This window comes from Anopheles moucheti, chromosome 2 (assembly GCF_943734755.1).
Source record: "Anopheles moucheti chromosome 2, idAnoMoucSN_F20_07, whole genome shotgun sequence".
Classification (NCBI taxonomy): domain Eukaryota; kingdom Metazoa; phylum Arthropoda; class Insecta; order Diptera; family Culicidae; genus Anopheles; species Anopheles moucheti.
This window is the reverse complement of record NC_069140.1, coordinates 3,052,593-3,077,734: the sequence shown is the minus strand read 5'-3', so window position 1 is coordinate 3,077,734 and position 25,142 is coordinate 3,052,593. Positions and strand designations below refer to the sequence as shown.

The 25,142-nt window shown below is 44.6% G+C and overlaps 2 protein-coding genes across 3 annotated transcripts; one reads left to right on the top strand and one right to left on the bottom strand.

The window, feature by feature from the left end:
* Nucleotides 1–1,782: 1,782 nt before the first annotated feature.
* Nucleotides 1,783–4,396, bottom strand: LOC128299220 (dual specificity protein kinase Ttk). 2 transcript variants are annotated; one of them, XM_053035111.1, is made up of 6 exons: nt 4,270–4,396; nt 4,124–4,177; nt 3,990–4,058; nt 2,953–3,919; nt 2,766–2,872; nt 1,783–2,701 (listed from the first exon to the last, which is right to left on the bottom strand). In XM_053035111.1, exons 1-6 carry the CDS (start codon nt 4,380–4,382, stop codon nt 2,053–2,055), a joined length of 1,959 nt encoding a protein of 652 aa, XP_052891071.1. In that variant the 5' UTR covers nt 4,383–4,396; the 3' UTR covers nt 1,783–2,052. The 2 variants fall into 2 exon arrangements, with proteins under 2 accessions (XP_052891071.1, XP_052891075.1); XM_053035115.1 differs by having other exon boundaries at nt 4,255–4,385.
* Nucleotides 4,397–10,252: 5,856 nt separating this feature from the next.
* Nucleotides 10,253–25,039, top strand: LOC128310167 (non-canonical poly(A) RNA polymerase protein Trf4-1). Its single transcript, XM_053046740.1, has 6 exons — nt 10,253–11,001; nt 19,120–19,298; nt 19,386–19,832; nt 19,914–20,048; nt 20,116–20,828; nt 20,919–25,039. The coding sequence occupies exons 1-6, from the start codon at nt 10,253–10,255 to the stop codon at nt 21,798–21,800; spliced, it is 3,105 nt and encodes a 1,034-aa protein (XP_052902700.1). The 3' UTR covers nt 21,801–25,039.
* The last annotated feature ends 103 nt before the right edge of the window (nt 25,040–25,142 follow it).

The following is a 25,142-nucleotide window of genomic DNA, read 5'->3' as shown; positions in this document are numbered from 1 at the left end:
GACCATTTCTTGGTCATGGCTAAGCTACGTCAGAAACTTTCCGTGGTCAACAACCGACCGAGCCTGCCCACCCCAAGGCTCAACCTGGACCGGTTGAAGCGTGCTGATGTAGCGGAGGGTTACGCGTTAACGCTCGGGGAAGCGTTTTCGGTCGACTACAACTCTGCCACGATGCCCCTCACGGACCACTGGCGACTGGTGGAACGAGCCGGTACCACAACCGAATCGAAAATCGGCCGCTTACCAAAGAGGCCGAGAAAAGAATGGTTCGACGAAGAGTGCAAGCGAGCACTATCCGAGAAGAATGCAGCGCGCGACCGCATGCTACAGCATGAAAACCATCAGAATGTGGAAAACTACAAACGACTGAAGGAACAGCAGCCCATGCTCTTTCAGGACAAGAAACGCCGTTGTAAAGAGTCAGATGAGCAGTTGCTTGGGCAACTTTCCTAGTCGGGGGAAACCCGCTAGTTTTACAAGAGATTGAAGAAGTCACAGGGCGGATATGCTCCAAAAACCGTAATGTGATTCTTCAGAAGTGCCGAGATCGCCAGATCCCCACGCACCACCTGTTCATCGACTTCAAGCCAGCCTACGATACCATATATCGGAAGGAGATATGGAACATCATACAGCGCAAACACTTTTCTGGAAAGTTGATCCGACTGTTAGAGGCCACCATGGATATGGTGCGAAGGTGAGAGTATCGAATCTGTTGTCAGATTCGTTCGAATCTCACAGGGGTCTGAGGCAAGGGGACGGATTCTCCTGTCTACTGTTCAATATCGTCTTGGAAGGTGTAATACGAAGCGCGGGGCTAGATAACGACATCCGTGGCACGATATTCTTCCGGTCTCTCCAACTTCTTGACTTCGCGGAAGACATTGACATCATTGGAAAGACGGCAGTGAAGGTGTGTGAAGCACCAAAAATTGGATTGAGAATCAATGCGACGAACACGAAATACCTACTTGCCGGAGGTTCAGCCCGTGATAGGGCCCAACTTGGAGGTAGCGTATCAGTCGACGGCGACAACCTCGACCGTCGTTACTTCGGACAACGACATCACCAGCGAAATCGGAAGACGCATCGTGCATACTACGGGCTTCACCATCTGCTGAGATCCAGAAGACTACGAGACCGCACGAATACGAGATATACCGCACATTGATTCGCCCGGTAGTCCTCTATGGACACGAGCGGAGGATGCAAACGCTCTGGGCGTGTTTGAGTGACGCTTTCTGCGGTCCATCTTTGGTGGTGTGTTCGAACATGGAGTGGGGAAGAGAAGGATGAACCACGAGCTTGCTGAGCTGTACGACGAACCGGACATCCTAACGGTGGCAAAAGCAGGCAAGATACGATGGCTGGGGCATGTAATGAGGATGCCGGACTCATGTCCCACCAAGAAAGAGTTCGATAGCGACCCTCAATTCGGCACGGGGCGGGGGGCGAGCTCGCTGGCTGAAACAGGTGAAGCAAACCCTGTCCGAAATCGGGATTCTCCATGGATGGGAAGCTGCAGCCAGGGACCGAGCATCCTGGAGAATAATTGTTGACCGGGCCATGTCACGACGACGTGCTCCATCGTGAGCAGGCCAACGAGAGTACGTACTCTTTGTTGGGCGCAGTTTGAAGTAAGGAACGAAGAAGACCTTCTGTTATCTTGATCCGCGATCTGCTGGGAGGCTCTGATATAACCTCGCTAGATAAAGTCATTTCCTTTGCTAAATAAGATAATAATTCCATTTTCTTGTTATGTTGTATCTTGTTCGTGTGTTAATAGGTGATTTATTCTTTGTAATATGCATTTTAAGGTCTTGTTAAGTTCTATTTTATATTCTCCTTCTGTATCGGCACAACAACATCTGGTTTTATTGACTTTTTATATCCGTAGCCGGATAGTCAGTCCTGCGTACGGAAAAATCCTCTGTTAGTTCTCAAAAGAAAGCTTTGTATACAAAAGTATCTCGAGTAACAATATATAAATATTATACAAAATACAAAAGTTCGTAAACGTTTTGCACAAGAGCCAGAAAACCATTGGGGATTTTACTTGTTCAGTGGAATAACCATGTGATAAGGATACTCCAGCAATTCCGCCGTGGAAGCACGCGACTTTGCATCGTAACGCAAGCATCGTTTCAAAATGTCCAGCAGCATTGGTGGATAGTAACTGGCCATCGAAGGGTACTCGATAACCGTTCTGGGATTAGTGATGACATTCACCTTGGTGACGACATTTTTTATGTGAGCAAACGGCGTTCGTTTGTACAGAAGCAGATACAGGATGCAACCCAATGACCAGATGTCCGACTTTTTCGACATTTTAATGCGTGGCTGCGCGCCTGCCGGACTCATTTCGCTCGACGTATCGATCAATGCCTCCGGACTGATGTAGTTAAATGTACCGGCCTGGGAAAATTTCATAATACTGGTCGAATCGAACGAAATACTACTTGCGATCCCAAAGTCGATCAGTTTCAACCGACCGTTAATCATGAGGAAATTGGCCGGTTTCAAATCCAAATGGATGACACCTTCCCCGTGAATGTAGTGTACACATTGCACCATCTGATACCAAATACTGATCAGCGTGTGAAGTGGAATGTCCGAGGTGTACCCTTGCAGAATTCGATGCAAGTCACTTTCGCCTTTTTCCATCACGAGAAATAGCTGGCTAGCTTCGGGAATGTGAGCACTACAATGAAAGAATTGTTCAAATTATTATAAACCAATAACCTTCTTCGAATGCAGTTACTTACTAGTCATATAGAGCAATTACGTTCTCGTTCGTTTGCAGTTTTGCAAGCATTTTGGTTTCGTTCAGATATCCTTCGACCAAATTTGCATCTCCGTTCAAGTTAACGAGCTGAGTTAAGATCAGAGAATGAACATTTCATTAGCAAATTAAAACGAACAGCGAAACGAAGTTAATGTCAAAATGCGTACCTTCACTGCACACTCCACACCAGTGGCAACTTGTTTTGCCAGGAAAACAGAACTCGAGCCTCCGGAACCTATTTTTTTCACCACCAAATATTCCTTCCCATTGATTACGATAGGACGTTCCTTGGGTTGTTGTGGTGTATCGTTGGAATCAACATGTTTCTCAACCCCTGTCGGTGCGCATAGAGTTGCAACATTCGGCGGAGGCACTTTATCGTTTGCGGTTTCCAATTCCCCAAACAATTGATTTGTCGATCTTTTGGCCATTTTCTGTTGCTCCTTAATCGGTGATAAATGTTTCCCTCCCTTCGAGGCATCGGGCGTGATTACCGAATAGTTTAGACTATCATCAGGAAGAAAGTTTACCGGTGGCCTAGCCATCACCACCGGCGTGGCAAACAATACTTTTTGCGATTTGAACTCGTTTTCAATCGTGTTACGTGACTTTCGTACCGTAGTGGAGGTGAACATTTTTGAGCCAGTTTCCCTAAGTTGCCCACCCGGGAACTTGTCACGAGGAGTTACGAATTGATGACGATTCCTTTCAACTTCCATCTTTTCGGGTACCGATTCTAACGTAACAGGACTTTGGGCGGAACTCTGAAGCACTGGTCTGTCAGGCCTTCGTGCAGCACTTGACAGTTCGCCAACAGTATCAACCGATGCGCTTGCTCCATATCCAGAATCCTGGCTACGAGTCGATTTGGTCGGTGACGAATCATTGTAAGGCCTTAGGTCGAATTGCGAGCGTTCTACCAATGGCGCTCGTTTGATCATTTTGGATTCAAGTTCAGGACCACCGTTCTTCGAAGGAAGCTTATCTTCTAGCTTTATTCGCGATTTAGGTACGGCATCCGTGACACTCCGAATTGTGGCTTTGGATGGGATCTTCTTATCCACACTGTCCTCCTCATCGATGCACTTTGACGGCGTCAATAGAAACGAATCGTTCAAGATCGCACAGTTTAAGCTGCCAAAGCAATATAGAAATAATATGTACTAATTAGAGAATACTTCTCATTGCCCAGGACCATACTTACTTTCCATCGTCATCAGATTCGGAATCGGATTCTAAAGGAGGCAACTCAGACACTCGCTTCGGTTGGAAACTAAAAAAAGACGTTTACGTTCAATTAAAACATTCTTATGGTGTGACATTGGAGTCATGTTTTACCTTCTTGTCGAACGGAAACATCGCGGTGAAGCTTCTTCGGAGGATTCCTTATCTCTGTACCAAGCCATTGTGAACAAATAAAACAAAAAGTTAATACATTTCATCGATCTTCTAGCTGCCACCAAGCAGACCTGCTTCGATCGTACATTGTTATGTTAACACCGCTTTGCAGCCGTTCGATTGGTTGCTTCTGTGTGTCCATTGATAGTGATGCCGTCGTCAGCGCAACTGCAGGAGCTTTAGTTTCCGTTTGTGGCATTGTTTGCAACCCAATCCATGTACTTTTTTTTCCAAAAACTCACTCCAGGAACGGATATCTTTTACGAAGTTAACTATACGTTGTTTTACGCCAGCTGTACGGGAAGCCGCTAAAAGCTGTTATTATTTTGCAAAATTCAAGTGACACAAACAATTGACAGTTGACATGGTTTAAAAAATCATGGTTGCCAGCATGCTCAAGGTTCATGTAGTAAGATGTGAGAGTGAACCTGTTTTACAGTGGCTGCCAGGCTGCTAGCCACATGTGTGCATAGAAACAATAGGACAGAATATTAGGCTAGGAGTTAAAAAGCAATCTGCACAGTCTGGCCCAAGGTATGGCCTTAATTACAAAAAATCAACTGTTAATCAGTCACTAATGTTCATTCAATACTAAAAACAACTCACCTCAAATAATGTAGCTATGCTCGAAGACTGTAATGCCGTCTCCACATGGGTCGCGACCGCCGAGGTAAGGCCGTCCCCTCATGGGCCGCGTTTTCCGTGGTACCGCGAAAAACGCGTATAACTTGTATGCCACTTCGCCGCGGTCGGCTGCCAAATCTCCGCGGCAGACTGTCTATCTCCGCGACAGACTGTCAAACAGGCGCGGAAACGCGGCTTTGTTCAAGATGGACAACGCTGCGGAACAGCAGCCGCGGAAGATTTGACAGCTAAGCGCGGAAGATTTAACAACGAAAGTTATTCGCGTTTTCCGCAGTACCGCGGTAACGCGGAAAACGCGTATAAGGCCTCCTCCACATGGGCCGCGTTTTCCGCGGTACCGCGGAAATCGCGTATAACTTGTATGCCACTTGGCCGCGGTCGCCTGCCAAATCTCCGCAGCAGGCTGTCAATCTCCGCGGCAGACTGTCAAAAAGGCGCTCCGTGGAAGGCGCTGCCGCGGAAACGCGGCTTTGTTCAAGATGGACAACTCTGCGGAACAGCAGCCGCGGAAGATTTGACAACCGACACGGACCGAGCTGAGCCGAGCCGAGCCGAAGTGCTGTATTTTGGTCTATTTATATTATGGTTTTACCAAATAGAAGTTTTTTAATTGTTGTCCTTGGGTAGTCGCGCGTTTTCTAGTAGTTTTCATTCGGATCCTTTACAAGATTTTGAAAAAGATTTTAATTTTGGTCGGTGATGCAGTGCTAACAGTTTCTTAAACGACAAAACTGGTACAAAACCCTATTTGAGCCGGTCCTCCGTACGCAGGACACACTATCATGTTTAATACAAATCAAGAAAGACAGGAAATGTCCATTGAACCCACAAAGGTAGCAGCATAGTAGTGGATACCATGTTTTACAGCATCATATATTATATAGGTGTTTAAGAAGCTGTTTTACTGCTTGATTCGCTGCAATTATTCATATTTTTACCATCAGATACTGCTGTTTCATAAAAAAATGTTGTTGTTGTTGTTGTGTTATATTGTTTACTTCTCTGTTATATAGAGTATATTTTATCAAACCAGACAACCAAGAGTCTGGAGACGCAGGATTTTGTGGAGCATAGATGCCAACGCGTATGGAATACCCGGGTATGTCGGTAGCCAACTTACGTGTGTAAATTTGGTTGGAAACTCTACGGTTAAGTGTAATTTGGAGTACTCATGTTAAAATGAAATGATGTATATGGGCATTACAATCCTGATGGGAGCTGAACGCAAATTGGACGGATCGTATATTTTTACCATACATTTCATTCGTGATAATTAACCAATGTTCGGGACTAATCAACTACAATGACGAAATATCTAAAACACGACGCTAGATGTCCAGATCAGACGAATGGCTATTTCAGACTGAGAGACGAACGGAGCCACTAACGTTCAAGGTCTTTTAAATCCAATATCAACAATATTAGCTATATGTGAGCTGGGATATGCTTTGCCGAATAGTTTTTTTTTATGAGATGAAAAATGTTACAACTTATTAAACTTAATAACGTACACTTATTCGGAAGAAAACATCATTATCATCAGCCCTTAGCTCTGTAACCGGACCGATTAGCTAGTCATAAACAAAATCGCGTTCCCGCGGCAGCGCCTTTCGCGGAGCGCCTGTTTGACAGCCAAGCGCGGAGATTTGACAACCTAGCGCGGCGAGGTGGCATACAAGTTATACACGTTTTCCGCGGTACCGTGGTGGCCGCGGCCTATGTGGAGACGGCCACAAGTCCCAACGAGAAAAGACCATTAAATATCAGAAAAACATAATTTTACAATGCAGTGTCTCTATACAGTATCTAACGATTGTTTCATGCATTCGTTTCTTACCTCGCGACGCAGTCCAAAAAGTTTAACCCCTACTGTGATATCGAAAGCGAAATAAAAAATGTAGTGTAAAATGGCCCGATTTCTAAAAGGATGAATAAAGCTCAATTTTGCCTTTGATTTTGTGCGCTACTGGAGTGGACGCATTCAAAATTGAATTAGCTTTACCACCCCTGCATCCGAAACTTCACGCGATCTGTAGCAACTTTGGCCGTGCGGCGAAATGTCGCCTTGAGAGGAAAGTTGCCTGCTGCCATCATACATTTCGCCTTCGATTGGTCGCATGGTAAAATTTCGTAAAGTAGTACCAAATTTGTGATAAAATACCAACAGAACAGCATCTTTGCGGTTGGGCTCGTGATAAGCTGTATCGAGACTGTTGGCAGGGCCATTTTGTTGGCTGTTTCCGGCTGGTGGCCCAAAACCCACGAGTGGACTGTGCCGAACGTTCTGGGAAGGATTTTTAAGAAGGAAAAGTGAGCCGTGTCACACAGGCTGGGCTATAGAAGTTTGTCGGAAGCGGGGCTCTTTTGCTGCTCTTCCCAATCTTTGCCACCTGATATTCTAACATTAGACAATCAGTTGTCCGTTAAGCAGGCGAGCTGCGTGCACGAGGGCGTATAGTGATTTCACGAAGTGGTGTAAAAGGCAGCGAGGAGGTGAGAAAAATTTTCGCAATTGTATTCCTTTTTTGTCGCTAATGATTCTTCCTGTGTGCGGAGTGTTCTATGTCCTATCGTCCGGTTGTGCGAACTTCATCTCTTTGTGTGCGGTAGAAAAGCAAAGCAAGAGGAAGGGCATGAGAGAGGAGCGAAGAATTAATCGCCTGTCGTATGTTGTGGATTAAAGAAATAGTGCATGAGGCTGAAAGATGCGGGAGTGGAAGAGTGGTGGGCCCTTCCCGAAGCAACAAAAACATGAAGAAGAAGTGGGTAAACGCAATGATACATGACGGAGGAACGGTGCACGAAAAATGCAGCCAGAACTCCGGTGTTCCAAGTGTCAAATTTGGCGTGGTTGGTTTCGGGAACATCGGTTTTATGATTTGGAACCCATCAACGCGTAACGTTGGTAGGAGCAGAAGTGCATTTATGTTTCGCATATCACACGGTCCAATCTACACACGATCGACATCAATGCTGCGTAAATGTGGAAGAGAGATGGCGCAAGCATCCAGGAGATTGTCTATCTCTGCCTTTTGCATGGGAGAGCTAAAGCGCCGTCTAGACACGTACCCAAGTAGTACAGCAAGTGGAACAGTATGTGGATGTAGTGGTGGACGACTGTGCGAGCACGTGTCGGAGTAGTGAGTGTGTGTGTTGATGATGAGCTCCATCGGTGGGGGGAGAAAAATGGTCGCACATCAAATGCTGCGTGTACAGTATTTTGTGATAATTTGCGCTTGAAATCTTTATTTTTAATTAACTACATTTATATCATATTCGTAAAGATTGTGTATTAAAAAATTATAGATGAAACATATTCTTTGCTTTGATGAATTTGCGTAGTGTGAATGGGGCTTAAGCTATGGTCATGAGCAGGGAAATGAGAGGAACAGAGACAGAGAGACGCTGATGTTGTCAAAATTTATCAATAAAAAAGTACATCTTCTTGAACTAAATTAAAAAAACAAAAACGCATACCGAACACCAAGTAAACACGTGCGCTGTGTTTATCTTGAAAATAAACTCATAATTCTTTTTTCATATTCTCACTAGCTATGAGAAGACGTAAGGCCTAACATAGCTTGAAGTTCGAACCAACGCACTGACCATCGCAGTAGAAGGGGGAATCAATGCACAAAATAACACCCAAAAGGTGGTAGTAGTTGGCATTGAGAAAATGGTAGAGAACCTGTTTGTCACGGATCGCTCAGCAACAGAACCGCTGAAGTGTGCACCACATTAAGTAACCTAACGACCGAAAATCATGCCGGCAGCAGCAGTGGTTCAGCACTAGCAAGCATCTCTTTATCCGACATTCACTTTTCATGCCAGCTTCTATGTGAAATTCTAAAGAATCTTTTCATGTTTCCTATCTCTTCTTTCCTCTTTTCAGACACACGCGTTGTGCGTAGTTTAGGTGGAGAAGATTCATCTAGCGTAGGGGCTCTACAGTAGGAGCACCTCGCAGGGAAGAATAGAAGGTTAAGTCGCGAGGATCGCGTGCGTATCCGTCGAAGAAGCTAAGCCGCAGCCCGCAAGGATCATCTGTAGTGTAGAGAGGAGGCGATCGCGACCCTGAAAGTTGTTCACGGTACAAAAGCAAAGCGAGAGCATATAGTCCCTTCGAAAAATCCCATCACCACTACAACGACGGCGACGGACACCGCAGCAGTGCCCGTACTAGCCCGATACATTCGGCTGATCATCACAGCAACACACCAACTGCACCTAGTGCAAAACTCACCCCTTAGTCGGGGTTTGGGGTGCGCGTGTACAAACCACACACGCACTAACACACACACACACACACACACGAACACCTGTCGTTCGTGGGGAGGAAACGGGTGTTATCGTTCGCAGTCGGCTCTTAGTGTGCCGTCGCACCCGTAAGGAGATGGTGTTGCTGTTTCTCCTTTGACGCGTGGTCACGGGTTGTGTATGAGAACTAAACGTACGCACGACAGAACGGGTGTTGGCCTTTACTGGTAGCGATTAAACAATATTGTTTATACTGCCATTCGCAAACATACGGCGGGTGGACACAAAAACACCCGAACCAAAAAAACCCTTCATCGACCTTGCATTGTCGACCCAGTGATCGTTCGATTTAGTCGCGCAGTGTCGCTGTGCGTGTGTATATGTGAGTGAACGTCTGTGCATGATTAAAAACGTGATCTCTTCTCCCCATGAGATAATAAGATCATAACCGTGCTGGCAGACTAGCTACGGCAAACAAGAAAAAAAGATACCGCCCTTGGAGAGTGTGATATTGCATCTTGCGTGTTGCTGTAGCGAAAGGGTAAGGTGACCAACGTTTAAGTGAAACAGTGTGTGAGAAAGAAGGACTTGAATTCCATTTTAGTGGTTCTTCCTTTATAGCAGTTAAACAGCGAACGAGCGTAACGGGCGTAAAATCAAATATTTAAATCATGTGATAAGCGAGCATATTTTGTTTTCTCCTCCCTCAATCGTTTCACACTTACTTGCGTACCGTGTGGAAATCGCGCATAGTGGTTAGAGCAGATCGTTAGTGTAATACTAAGCAACACAAAACGTGTGTAGTGGATAAAGCAGTGGCGGCAACACATTTTTTACGGTACGCGCTGTGTTTTTAGGCTTAGATCCGCGTAGCTACCCTTATTGGTTTACGTAGAGTTACACATTTAATACCCTTTATTAATATATAGTAAGTTGGCCGTTCTTCTCGAATCGTTTATTACGAAAGATCGGTTTAGAATTGTAAGTAGTGTTTAGAATTGAACTTACAAAAGTGCGTTACGACGGCCCTACCCCAAAAGAAAGAAGAAGTGTGTTATTCCAAGTGTTTGGAAGTTGCGATCAATGCGAATAGTTGTGTAGAGTGGAAATAATATTACGCCAATTAAAAGAGGGTGCAAAAACAAAACCACAACGTAATATTGCGCGATGGACCCAGCAGTGGCTTGGTATCAGGAGGAACAGGACGGTCCGTCGAAGCTGGTCTGGATGCGTATTTGGGAGACTAATTCGGATCTGTATGGTCCACTGCACGCTAATTACGGTCAGGGCAACAATAATGGACAGGAAACGTTGAAGGGTCCGGCGTCCCGTGGTGGCGGTACCGGCGATCAAAAGCAACACGACCTGCTGCAGTTCAATAATTCCAACAGTGGGAACAACAACGGTATCGGCAATCATCAACAACCGTCACCGGCAATCGAATCGACGGGGAAAAATAGTAGCAACAGTAACAGCTCGAACACCACTGGCACGACAACTGTCAACAGTAGTAACGCTGGCAACGGTGGTAACGCACCACTTTCAAACAGTAGTATACTAAACGGAAACAATAACAACGGAGTAAATGCGTCCGTGCCGGGGAATGGTAACGGAGGAAACAATAATTCTAACAATAACGTCAGCGGTGGCACGACGAACGGCGAGTTGACAACGGGCAGCGGTAACGGCTGTACCAACAACAACAATAACAACAACAAGGGTGGTTGCGGAACTGGAACCGGTCTAGTCAGTAGCGAGAAGAATTACAACCCGGTGCGCAAGAAACTGGGCAGCATGATGACGGACAATAAGGCCAGCACCTTTAACATGAACAAGCAACAACACCGGCTGATCGGTGTCCACGGTGGATGTCCCTGGCGTCCGCCAAATTTTAAGTATGGCCGAGGCATTATTGGGTGAGTAAAATCGGATGGAATGTGTTACACATTAACGTACAGCAGCTAGCTAATATGCTAGCAGTACCACATTACGTTACTTTTATCTTATCTTTTGTTGTTCAGCGTTTCGTGATGGTGTGTCTCGATGTGCGGGGTGCAGGGATGTCCAATTTGGGTTTTTCTCACCTTAAAATTGAGCTTTCATTAGTGAGGTGTGTGTTCTGGGTTGTGTGTCTGTTGTACCCCATCAATGCTGGAAGCCCTACACCGACCACTGTCTGGCAGTAAATGGAGTGCCAACCGGAAAAAAGAACAGCCGTACATGTAACGGCGGCTTACAATCAGTGTACGAACGTTAAAGTCACCCAACGGCGTGTCCATCATACGCTCGGGAACAAATGCGAGCACCGCGGATAGAGAAACTGCCAAAAAATTAACTTTGCGGCGCAGTTTTTCGAACGCTTTTGAATGAAGATTGTTCATAGCAAAGACGCATATTCCAGAACCACTATGGGGTGAGAAGGAAGTGAGAACGAAGAAACAGGAGACGGGAAGACAAACAAAAGGAACTCGTTGACCTTCGCTGCATAAGTGTTCGCGCATAAGGAATTGGATGCCTTGTTTTGCTGCTTCCTATACGCGCATTACCATCCAGTGAGTCCAACGAGATGTGAAAGTCAAACAAAAAATGGAAGAATACTGTTTTGCCATATGTGATAGCTCACAGTTTTATGGTTGGATGCATAAGCGTTCAGTTCAAATAGAAGATGGGGTTTGGTGTGCTTGAATCTTCGCAAAACTCTTCTGTGTGAACTCTGCTGTTATTAAGTTGATCATTATTGGAGTGGCTCAAATGCGGAGGGAAAACGAACGCATCTCTTTACTATCTGATTGTAAACTACACAATCAGCGGTAAACGATTATCAGAAAAGTAGGAACAAAACGGAATTTACAGAAAAAAAACCCATACGAATGGTGGCAATTCTGTGACGCAGTATGGAATTTTGGAAGGATGTGAATGATTTGCACTTCAAGGGCTGGTAAAGTTAAAGGAACGAACTGGAACCATCTACACAGTAGTACCGCAACGTCCGATAAGCAAACGTACAAATGATACCCGCCTATTGCGCTGTTCTGTTTTGGTTCCCGATCGCCGAATTGTGAACGCTTTCCAACCGGTGATAAGACACCCGATTGTTATTATACAATTTTGCAATGGTGTGGTGTAATGAACGTAAAAAGTCATAGAAAACGAACTCCACGTAATATATTCGCGCTGCTACAAGCCTATCACCTGTGTATCTACCACCCCCTACTGATAAAGTCGGTTATCATGCGTCTCATTTGCTGCATGTGACTGAAACTACGATTGTCATTCCGTGATGATGTAGGCAATTTGCTCTGCTCGCGTTTCTGCATAGAATTGGTGACACACTTCCACCTTCCTTTGGGCTTCCTTTTTGCCTAATAAGTGACATAAATCAGCCATCTATTCTTGTGTCTTTGAAGCTCTGGTTATGAGGAGTTAACTTTTGAACTCCATTTGAATAATTATTATTAATAATGCAATTGCAATGCACAATTCATATGAATGGTTTTACAACGTATGGTTATAACAACTCTTTGTAGAGGTTAGCACTCACTCACCGCATTGTATGAATTTAAATCACTCAATCATTCTCACTCAGTGTGCACATTTGGTCCAACGATCTGTTTGCGATGTAAAGCCAGACCATTCATTACCGACTAGGCTCATTTGAGCGTCCTTGACAAATATCGACAAGAAAAAAGAGATATATCGAGTTTATATAGGTCAATTGCAAACATTCCCAACACGTTATTCCTTCCGTGAAATTAAGTAAGAGAATTCAACATTCACAGCGTGGTACAAAAATGTCATCCCGTTCAATATTGCCTTGCTCGCTCGAATATTTACACATCATACGAAAAGCACAACAGACAAAATCAGAACATGACGGAGGTTTCATTCACTCTGTGGTCAACACATTTCCTGTTGCTACCCCAATCTTCTTGGCGTTGTCGTCTCGGTTGGTGTTTGTCTCGTGCTGCTACCATCCGCATACGCAAGAAGGCAGTAGAGCAGTAGCAGAAAGGGAAAAGAAAAACACGAAGATTACCAACAAACCCCCGTGCGCACGCGGATTATTTTGCACGATTCTATAATCAGCCGGAACGGTTTTGCCGTTTTTACAACCTGTTCGCGCTGTGAACGCGTTTATTAGTGCGATGGCGGGGCATGGGTGCTGCTGCTGCGTGTACTGACCCGGTAACACTCATTGCTCCGGTGGACCTCAACATTTCTCTTTCTTCTGCGCGTGTTGGACGCAAGCGTTACGCGGCCGGGCACTGATTGGCAATTTTTGTTGTTGTTTTTGGCAAATGTGAGGGAGCTCGTTCCTCACGGCTCTCGTTGTTATTGATTCTGCATAAGCAATTGTATGATTTCGTTCCTTCCATTTTAGCACCTTCCGTTGGTTTTTGCGGTGCGTTTCCGGCTGTGTGATGTTTTCGATCCGGATGGCGTTGTGACGGCACACCAATTCAATTCCCCATTACGAACACACCCGCGTTCTGCTCGGTTGACGAATAGCGCAAGTACTCGCGTTTGTTAGACGACGGCGCACTACACACACCTAGTTATAGGGCTGAGATGGCGTACATAAGCAGCATGGTGTCGAAATCGCGAAGCGGAGGACGTGTCTTCCATGTGGAGTTTTGGGTGTGTGCACTCTTATCATTAGCGTATGGTAGCTAATGCTGACCTTATAGTTGCCTTATTTTAGTTTACTCTGTTCCTTGCGCCCACCAAGTGTGACTGGAGCGAGAAGAATAACATTTCTGATAGCCATGCTCAGAGTGGGACTGTTGGCCGATAAGATTGTTGAAAAAGTATTTGGAAACAGCTTTAAATCTTCGTTGATCTACTGTCTACGTCATGATTATAATTGGCAGAATGCGAATTGTTTCCTACACGACGCGAGGATTTTGCTGTTCAAGGATGGCATGTAAGCAAAGAAGACCTTCATCGTACAGCGGATGAATCGGGACCATTCGAAAAAGACAGATAATCAGCCAAGTAAATAGCCGGATAACAGACTGCAGATCGCTCGGGGGAACAAGTTAGATGTTTCGCAAACTAGTGTTGCATAAAGACGATGCTTTCCTTTTACCACAAGAGATATTGTTGGCAAATAGGTCAACCAAGTATCTGTATCTGTGAAAATGTGAAAATATTTCGCAGAACACGTGAAGGATCGTCTCACACATGTGGCTAATCGGTAATGACCTATATTGTACAACCTGTACTAAACAGGCGGCGTACCGGCGCGACTGTATGTAAACCTCTGTACATCACATTTTGTGACAAGTGATACATTGGTTTATGAACCACTGCCGAAAAAATTAAAATAACTGAAACACATTTTCAATTGACTTTTCGCGTTCTAATGACATGTAGCCTTCCTTGCCTTTTTCACACTGTGTAAATCATGTGTGCCAGTGCGGACCAGTTCTCGCACACTACTCTCGCATCGGTACTATTGCCTCCGTTGACGATGATGATGATGATGATGATGAGGTTAGAGAACAAAAAATCACATCACAAAATGTGCTGCGAGACCTGCCCGACGGGGTCCCGTCCTTGTCATGTAGATGAACCGGAAACGATACGCTTACGGTGGTGCGAGATGGCTAGAGCACGGTCTCACTGTAGGCATCGCTCGTGATGGAAGGGGCAAAAAATCCGGATGACATTATGACGTCACGAGCTAGTGTCGGTGTGTCCGGTGCGTTGGGTGTTGCTTTGTTGAATGGACGGTTCGATAACAACACGATCGCGGGCAGTATGGCCATTGCGCGTGGGCTAATGTTTTGGGTATAGTGATTAAAATATCACCTATATAAACGTGTATTCATATGCACCCGACACACAATAATAGGCGTTTTTTTCTTGCTTTAAAAAACAGTGATCTCTGGATCTCTAGAGATGGAATCAACGTAAATTTCCGTGCGATCCGGATGTAGATGATTGATCACATCCTCTGATCGAAGCTCCCTGCCCGTATCTAGTCATGGGAATAAGAAGTCAATGCAGTGTATTGATTCAGAGTGAGCTAGGTATGAAATTGAGTTAGCTCTCTTTAACTCACTCTTTTAAGAGTTATAATACTTGAGTGAAATATTATGATCTATCTCACTCACCCTTGTTTCATTCGTTTGTAAGCTCAGGAGGGATTTAAATTGAGTAAGTAGCTAGTTACTGGTAGCCAATTAAACCTCGAACTCTCGAACTCACTCACTCTTATATTTTTATCACACATGAGCTTTATAGTTCAGGAGTGAATAGAAAGACTATGATAGAATCTGAGTGAAGATGTAAATTAAGTAAGATTAAATTCACTCATTCAATATGATTTACACCGTGATCACTAAGCTCGAATATAGTCAGGGATATTTTCGTCAGAACCAAACGAAGAGTAGATGGGATACATATTCGAAGAGAGTCCACAAAGTTGTGTCCAAAAAGTCGATTAAATTGCGCATAAAACAAGTTTGATCCAAATTCCCGTATCAGACCCTGATGTAACCCATCGCCACAATCTACATAGGCGATGCATAGAATAAGAGCTGGCGACATTACATTTACAAACAATAATTACTAAGTTCAGGCTGTTGGTGTGTGAAGTTGTTGCTCCTAGATTGCGTCAATGAATGCACCTAGTGGACGCACCTCGGTTCAGTAGCGTCGAATGAAATGCACCTAACAATTCAACAGGCTTTGCCATTTTACCCTTTCTCCTAGCCGAAAATCCGCTACGGACAAAGTACGTCAAAGGGAAGCCTTGTTGTGGTCCAGGAAACAGACGTAAGACAACAACCTGCGAACGAATTGTGGAACTGCACAGACACTAGACACGAGAGCAGCGACGCAGTTGGAACAAATTCTGTGTGTTTGTGTGTGGTGGCCCGGATCGTCGTTTACCTTACGCCCAACATGCGAAGGGTTAGGAAGGTACATTCGGGGATATACATTCGTGTGTCCCGTGTTTATCCAGTTGTGTTTGCCTGGGCTGCAAGTGTCATAATAGTATCGTATGGGGGGGCAAGGGTGTTACTGCTTTCATTTTCTCCAAGTTCCAAGCAAAGTGTTTTCTCCACTTTCCTATTGCGTCGATCGGTTGATGTTTGCGCGAATAACAACAACAGGCAAATGGGAAATGATCGTCATGATCTTGTTATGGGCATTCTATTTTACTGGAGCGCAACTATTCGCGCACGCAACAATTGTCCATTGTGACGGAATGCCCTTTATTTCTGACTGTATCGGTTGTGAAATTAATTTGGTGTTGCTTAGTCGGTGAATGCTTTATTGTAAAGATTCAATCGCTCCAGTCTGTTTGCAATAATACAACAACACCAGAGTCGATGGAAACAGTTGTGCAAGTAGAAATCCAGTCGTCGAACATTCTACTGCTAGACGAGCTCAAGACAGTTGTCGCGGATAGTCTCTCAGAGCTATGTTTAAGGGAGAACGCGACGCACATTGTGTTCGAGTATTTGGGAATCTTGGTTAGAAAGTTGGTTAATTTGTTTGGTTCCCTGCCCTCTAGGTGTGTATTGCATCTTCTTGCTGAATAAAACTGACAATGCTATCAGTCTATATTTGTTACAGTCAGACAGTCAGTTTTGAAGATTTGTTTAAACTGCCGATGTAACACGCGGAGCGAAGACAGCGTGGTCTGTCTGATATAAACGATCTGACATTTATCATATATTTTCCTAACAGAAGGATATAGTCCGTTCCCGATTATCGAATAGTAATCTTGGTCTAGTCACAAAGATCTAGAGCAAAGAGGTCTCTTCGTGAGGAGCTTGAGGCAATCAATCGGACAAACCGCAGTAGAGAAGTATCTGGACGAAATGAAATTTGTAATGTGGAAATGTTGAACTCCCGCCCTAAGAGGTCATGGACACAGGTCACTAAACATAGGAGTCAAGCAAAATCGCCATTTTCCATACGTTAATAACACTTTGAACATCTTGAGATTGTTGGACCTGTTGGTGATTAACGTCATAAACCATACGTTCGTTTTCTGTAATTCTTTACACCCTTCGAAAAGGAAAGCCACAACGACGACTAATTGTGCATGTTACTTGGGCAACGAAAGGTTGAAGAAATTTACACCGAAACCGTGGGCGATATCAATGGAAGAAATGCACACGGAACTGCAAAGGGCAAGCGAGAGCAGTCAGTCGTCTGTGCACCGTCAATCGTATAATTCGTCCAACGGTCGGCTGGTCAACACACACGATGCGTCCCCACTTCACCACACTGCTCCTCTTGGTACGAAACATGTCTGTGAAGGTGCTTTCGTGCAGACCTCGTTCCGGCGAACCGGCCGGAAACGCATGCGGTTGTGGCCGATATATGCAGTTGCACCCAATCGCTATCGCGCTAATCATCGGAGCGTTGTGTGGATCGGTTGCTTTTGTTTTACTGCAGTGTGTGCATAAGGGTTCATCACACAAAACCAGTACCGGAGCGGACGGTGGGTCCCGTGTGTGTTCCGTAACTTGTTAACTTATATTTCACCACCGAACTGAGCACTGAGAGCAGCAAGGTGAAAGGAACAGAAACCCCCGAGCGTTCGCATTTAGGGAAGAAGCTTGCCGTAAAAGCGTTTTCGTTTCTTTTTTTGTAGGTTTTGCTTTCTCCGTGGTTCTTTTTGTGGTCCGTGAAGCTGAAGACGAACTCTAAGGTGTGATTGTATCTTCCGTTTTGGGGTGCTTTTTACCCAGCTTCTGGTTGGGATGTATAATGAATTGAGTGTAAGAAAAAAAAACAACAAACTATATCGTATTTCATTAACACGAATCTTTACACGAAATGGAAGGAGAGGCTTTTTCTATCAATGCGAGTATCTGCTGGCTTGCGATGAGCAATAATAATTAATCGGGAAGAGCTAAATTGGAAAATTGGACTCAAGCTGACCGAAGAAAAAGCCCCAAGCTATCGCAAAACCCTAATCAAATCGAACCCAAATGGAGGGAAAGAAACATTGTCCATCCGTACTTATTCTTCGCTGATTAAACGATTCATTACGCACGCAAGATTGTTGATTAAACTTACCATTAGTGGTGTGGTGCGATTTGAAACGATCGGATGAATCACTGAACTCGACTTTGCGGTTGTTTTTCGCTGCCTTTAGCGAGCTTCAAGATTACAGTATCATTCGTCCTCCAATTCGTGTACAATTAATTGCAACAGGTGGTGTGCAAACACACAGACTCAGCCAACATTTCTGGGCTGGGAAAATTCGCATTTCTTCTTCCAATAAAGTTTTCTTTTTGGCATTCTTTTATGTGAAAAGAATTACAAGAGATTGATAAATCCCTTATCAACCTCAACCCCCTTCTGCTGCAATCGTTCAGTAGAAGGTGAAGTGTAGAGAAGAAAGAAATGTTTGACTTGATAAGCGTAATTGCGCCTAATTCTTTGCCTACTGGACTGCCAATTAAATCTGATTCTGCATTGGGATACTGTGTGTTTTTTGCCATTTTCCATCTTCAACAACAGGTGGCATCACGCGGAGCCATGGTTTACATACACCCTGGAAACTGCTTTCGCTCGCTCGCGCGTTGTTCTCCATTTGTTTATGAATCATCTGCCGTTCGAAAATCGACCCAACCACGTGTTTTGTACTGCGGTACAGTGTTACAACGATGGGAACAAAGTGATTCTGTTTTTGCGCACGACGCCGTCTCGGTCGCCGTTCAAGACGGCGAAATGTGTTTTGTTGGTGCTGGTGCTGGTTGATCTTTTCCTCTACATGTGGTTAAGGCGGACCATCATCCGGTCGTTTATCAAACTAGAATGTGTTTGTGTAACAGCAGCTTAAGACGTAACAGAAGTTTGGAATTTTCTTTTCAAGGTCGTCCGATGAGATTGTGCAGATGTGTGACCCTTGTATGTGATGCCTCTGCACATGCATTCTCTAGCAAATGTTAGAATTCTTTGACGGAGGCGTTAGAATCAGTTTCTCATGTATATTTATACGTACTGTATGATAACAAATACTCATGAAGTTTTTTTTTTGTTTTGATTATTTTTCACAGATTACACCAGGAGATAGAGCAATTCTACGCGCACATGATTGCAACACCTACCGAGCACGCCCTCCGAGTGAAAGTGGTTGGCCGGATAGAACAGATCGTGTTGAATCTCTGGCCCTCGGCAAGGGTGGAAATGTTCGGTTCATTCCGAACAGGGCTTTACCTACCAACTAGCGATATCGGTGAGTAGCTTTGGGTCTCCCAAACCCCGATCCCTTAAGGTGTGTGTACTTACAAATGTTATAATTACTTTCATTCACATCTTACAGACTTGGTTGTGATCGGACAATGGGCTATGTTGCCGCTGCGCACGTTGGAGATCGAACTGATCAATCAAGGCATCGCGGAACCTAACTCAGTCCGGGTGCTCGACAAGGCATCAGTACCGATCGTGAAGCTGACCGATCGACAGACACAGGTGAAAGTGGACATTTCATTTAACATGGAATCTGGCGTACAGTCGGCGAAGCTGATCAAGGGCTTCAAGCGAGACTATCCGGTGTTGGAGAAGCTGGTGCTAGTGCTGAAACAGTTTCTGCTTCAGCGCGATCTGAACGAGGTGTTCACCGGTGGCATTTCTTCCTACTCACTGATACTGATGTGCATTAGCTTCCTGCAGCAGCATCACCAAAAGCCAAACGCCTGCTCCAATCTGGGCGTACTGTTGATCGAGTTCTTCGAGCTTTACGGTCGCAAGTTTAACTACATGAAGATCGGTGAGTTTTCTGTTTCAGTATGTTCTGCAATTATTGAAAACTGTTGTATTAATCCTGCTCAATTATTGTGTGCAATGGTAGGCATAAGTGTCAAATCAGGACGGTACATACCAAAAGAAGAGTTGCAGCGAGAAATGATAGATGGCCATCGACCGAGCTTGCTGTGCATAGAGGATCCACTTACCCCGGGCAATGATATTGGCCGTTCTTCCTATGGTAAGAAGCACTTCGTTATATGTCCCATACTGTTGACTAAACTAACATTACATATTGTTCACTATAGGTGCGTTGCATGTGAAGCAAGCGTTTGAGTATGCTTACATTGTGCTCGTCCAAGCCGTACTACCCTTGGATAAGCATCTGAACGACTGTAACCGGCAAAGCATATTGGGCCGAATAATACGTGTGACCGACGAAGTGATCGAGTATCGCAAGTGGATAAAGGACACCTTCGAAGATAAACTGACACGGCAATCAAGCTTACAGCCACTAACAACTACGACGGTTGTTTTAAGCGACCATTACCTACCGCTTCAACAGCAGCAGCAACAGGCGCGCCACTTATCTCAGCAGCCAGTAATTCATCATATTCACCAGCAGTATCCGCGACACGTCATCCGAAGGCGACCGAGCTCGTCCAGTGTGGAGCTGTCGGAGGAGAGCATGGATAGCGATGGGGGAGGCGCTAGTGGGGACTTTCACTGCAACACGTCGACGACCGCCCGTGATATCTCGCCGTCATCGTCCGCAGCCGGCCTAACGACCCGTTCGCCACCGATCGAGCTGCACCACGATCTGAACGGTGGTCCGGCGCCGATTATGATGCTAACGACGACGGCAACCCCCCACCTAGCATCAACTACGGCCCATCCGCACGATTTACTAATAGAGGAGAACAATTTGCTAAACATGACGCACCATCAGCACCATCCGCAGCAGCAATTATCGGCGGATCCGAACAGTATCGTCGATACGCAGGTGATCAGCTATAACAACGTAAGTAACAAGCGGCCAGCAACGCGCAATACGCTAATAAAGAATTTGCGGAAAGATGCACGATCCCAATGTTGTTTTACCTCTCGGTAGATGAACAATCGTCGCATCGTACCGTCGCCAAATCAGCATCAACAGCAGCAGATTGTCAGCAGCAACAAGAACCTGTACAGTCGCAACAGCTCGGAGCGTATCTCATCGAGTGGTGCGACCGTCAACAGTTTGGCAAATGGCGGTGGTAATAACAACACCAGTGTCCATAACGCTGTGTACAATATGCAGCCCCATCAGCAACAGCAGCAGCATCATCAGCAAATAGGCCAAACGACGACGAACAACGCGTTGGTTCGTCATAATAGTAAAAATCGACGAACAGCGGCCAGCATGCTCAAAATCCCCACCAACTCGTCCCCGGCATACCCTTCCACCGATCTTACCGGTCTCTCCAGTGTAAGCAATTGCAGCAATAGCAGTAGTAATAGCAATAATCTACTCACCGGCATGGTAGTAAATGACGAAAACAATCTTCACTACCGTTCGGGCAGCCCGAAGGCTAACACCACCGTTGTTGGTGGGTTGCCACTGCTACCGTCGAATGCGCTCGCGGGCAGCAATGTGGTGATAGTGGCCAGTGGTGGAGGCAGTTCGGTTTTGTCGAGCACGGCCAAACTGTACTGTGGAAGCAGCGGAAGTAACAGCAGCAGCAGTGTGAGCAGTGGCAGCGGCGCCGGCACTATCAATAGCAATGCCAATTCCTCTAGCAATAGCAACAAAAAGTCCTCCCACAGTGGTACAAATTCCTCGAAGCGCAAAAAGACTGTATCGCCGGGGGAAAAGAAGACGGGTCCGATGGCGGTGACGACGGGACCAACGACTATCAGCTACGGGCTGACGATGGGTGGCGGGGTTGGTAGTATGGCCGGAAGTAGTGTTGGTGGCGGTGGCGCGGCAACGGCCAGCATGGATAGCCGATGATAGCCATCCGTGGTAGGAGGGTACCTTCAACGGTTCCGCTACTATCACTACTAGACATCAATATCGAAAGAGTTAGCTTTCATCCCTCCACTATGCATGCACCTTCCATTTTATCGAGTGGAAATTTTTGTGGGATGGAAAAGAGACATAACATAGCAGAAGGTTATATGGGATGGGGGGATGGTTATGCTGTTGCGCTAGGCACAGCAGCATGACGACACCGAATGTGATGCGTGGGAATAGTGGGTAGTATAAAGGTTTATAAGAAAAGTGGAACTATCGTGTAGGACGACGTACTGGAAGCACGTACGTTTGTAATTTAGGCATGAGATTAGGAAGCGCAACTCTTTACATTCACTCACTAGCCAAGCTACATTACCCTATGTTTAATCTTACACTATTACCGACGTTACTATTGTTGCTGCCATTACGACTGTACATATTTCCGACAGTTTCTATGTGTTGTTGTTCCGTGCTGCTGTGGATTTCTTTTGTGTTTTTTCTCTCCTCCACAATGCACCTAATGCATATGACTGGCAATGCTTGCGGTATGTTCCGTAACACATCCATTGATGTACCAATGGCAGGATGCAATTTTACGCCACCATAATTTAACATGTACGATCTTTCATTCGATGGCTTTATTTTGGCTGTATTGAATGCTCCTTTTTTGTTTTTTTTTTAATTCATCAACATGGTCGTTTACTTGTAAAAAAAATCAACTTTTGTGTGCATTTGTGTGGTATGTTACGTTTGAAGAGTTTTGTTTTGTTTTGTTTCAAACGTATTTTTTTATTTTCCTTTTTGCTACATTTGAGCATCTGTTTAGCGCAGAGATGTCCAGGTTCGACATGGCGGCGGTACGCGAATATACGACTGTTGCGCAGTGTACTTGGAAAATACATACGGAACACAATTAAACTAAACTAGATAATAAGTAGAACGAAATGCTAAAACTCTGCAGTTGAGAGTGAGTTCAGATGTGTAAAAACGATCGATTGTTGTTAAAACTGAGGAAAGGGTGAAAGTGTTGAGGTCGGATCTTAGACGATAAGCCCTAGGCTATAATGGTCAGCCCTGAAGTTTCGTTTTTGTGTGTATGTGTGTGCTACCTTTTTCTATCTGTGTCTGACTTTGTTCATTATTGTTGTGAGTGTAAAGTGCGAGGAGAGAAAAAACTAATTCACTCGCAACCGGCAATCGAATGCTGCGAAGAGGAGGAGGAGGAGTAAACGATAAGCTGATAAATTATTTGCACCAATAGTCCCGCGCGAAACGGCTATGAAGAGGAACAGTGTATGTAAAGTTTTCTTTTTTATGAGTGATGTATGTAAATATGATATTTTCCAAATGGCCCCGTATCCCGGAATAGGCGCTTGTTCCATAAGCGGTGATCATCAAACTCATCAAACCTGCTATCAAAAACTTTACTGCTGCTATTACTCTACTACTATTACTACTACTACTACTACTACTACTACTACATACGTATAACGGCTTGCTATTCTGCTTTAATCGCTAGGACAGCAACTATAGGTGAACCCAGTGCTAATAAACCCCTGCCGAATGTACGTTAGCTAGCCTATCGTTTTAGCGATCGTCTACAGAGTTGTGTTACCTTGGGTGTTGACATCAAGCTGGAATTTCATTTCTCACCACCTGCCTTAGTAATGGCTTACACATCTAATTGGTCTGTTCGGTGCGGTGTGTGGTATGTTAGTAAATCCGTTTATCCGATTGATGGAACCTTACTTTACTGAACATTGTCATCATTATCTTCGCTTTCGCAAGAGCCTGTATATGTACATACGAAAAAATGGATACAACGGATATTGTTTTCCCTTAATCGTTGTTTGAGAGATTGTTCATCTTTAATTGTCATCTCAAATTGTGTGCGCTTCCCCGTCCGACACGGTGCGTTCTGTGTGTTATGTAATGCAGATAAAGTACGAAACAAATAGATAAAAACCCATGTACACAAACTCCCTCGCTAGATCTAACAGGACAGGACATTCAATTGAATACGAATTCAGTCAGAACCATTCACAATACGAAGCAATAGATACGAAAATGTACACTCCATCTGCCTAAATATAGTGCGTTTTAGTCTTTAGGGAAGCAGGTGTAACGCATAGAATCAATATTAACGTTCCGATATCATAAATTTGAAACCAATACGTAAACACAAACACACACTCTCTCTCTCTCTAGTGGGTACGATACACAATTGCACCGATCGCGTGTGCACGATCAACTGCCATTATCGTTGTGTGGAATTTTATCAAAAAGAAGGCGGCCTATCATCCTGGCACTGCATTTATGATGCTTATAGCAATGGCTCAGAGGAATTCAATCATGGGAAAGCGTTCATTGGAGGAAGGACACGAAAGGGAACCTGAAGCAAAAAAAAAATCAAAATCCTAATCAAAAATCTTAAGGTCCCTTTTATCCTCCGCGGCACACGAACTGTGCCTAGTTTGTCCTTTCAATAAGTCGATTTTTTTTTTCAAAATTACGAACACACTCACATCAAGTAGTAGTCAACTGTTACGGTTTAGTGTAGTAATCAAACATTGCCGAAGTGGGGAATCCTAATGTCTCGGCAACATGTTACACAGTGATGCTACGGAATATGTAACGAGTTTTGAATAGAAAAGTAGTATTTAAGCGTATAAAATCTATCCCTCTGTAAACCCCACTGACACACGATTTCCTTTTCTTAGCAGCTAAGTGTAAGGCTAAGCTCACCTATGTTGCCAAACGATCCCAAAACAAGAAAAAGATCCCATTATGTTGTGAGGTTTTTTTTTAAATGAATCGATTCAAACTGCGTTTTGTAGCTGGTAGCGTGTGGACAACACTTTACCCCAAGAAATGCATCATCGAACGCGCAAGACTTCCAGCCCTTATGGATAATACCACAAAAAAAAGAACTTTTGCAAATCGATAACCCACTAGTAGAGCAAACACCTGCCCAAACACATACTTTAAGACAGAAAGAGCTAATCAGCAGCGGCGACAGTAACGAAAAATAGGGGAGAAAAAAAATGAAACAAACAACAGAAACCAGTCATTTTGAGTACAAAGATGCACCTGTATAATTTATATGTATAAAGTAAATACTTAGCGTGTAAGCTGTGTACATACAACCAGAACCGAAAGTGACGTAAATAAATAAAAAAAACGACGACGATTTAACAAAAAAAACCCGTTATGGCACCAAATGCCAAATGGAAAAGAATTGAGCGCGTTTTTTAAAATGCCTATTCGGCTTACCAGTCCAGAAAGAAGTCGCTTTGGTTATTTAATCGTATGCGCCCGTTCGAGATAATGCTCGCGAAA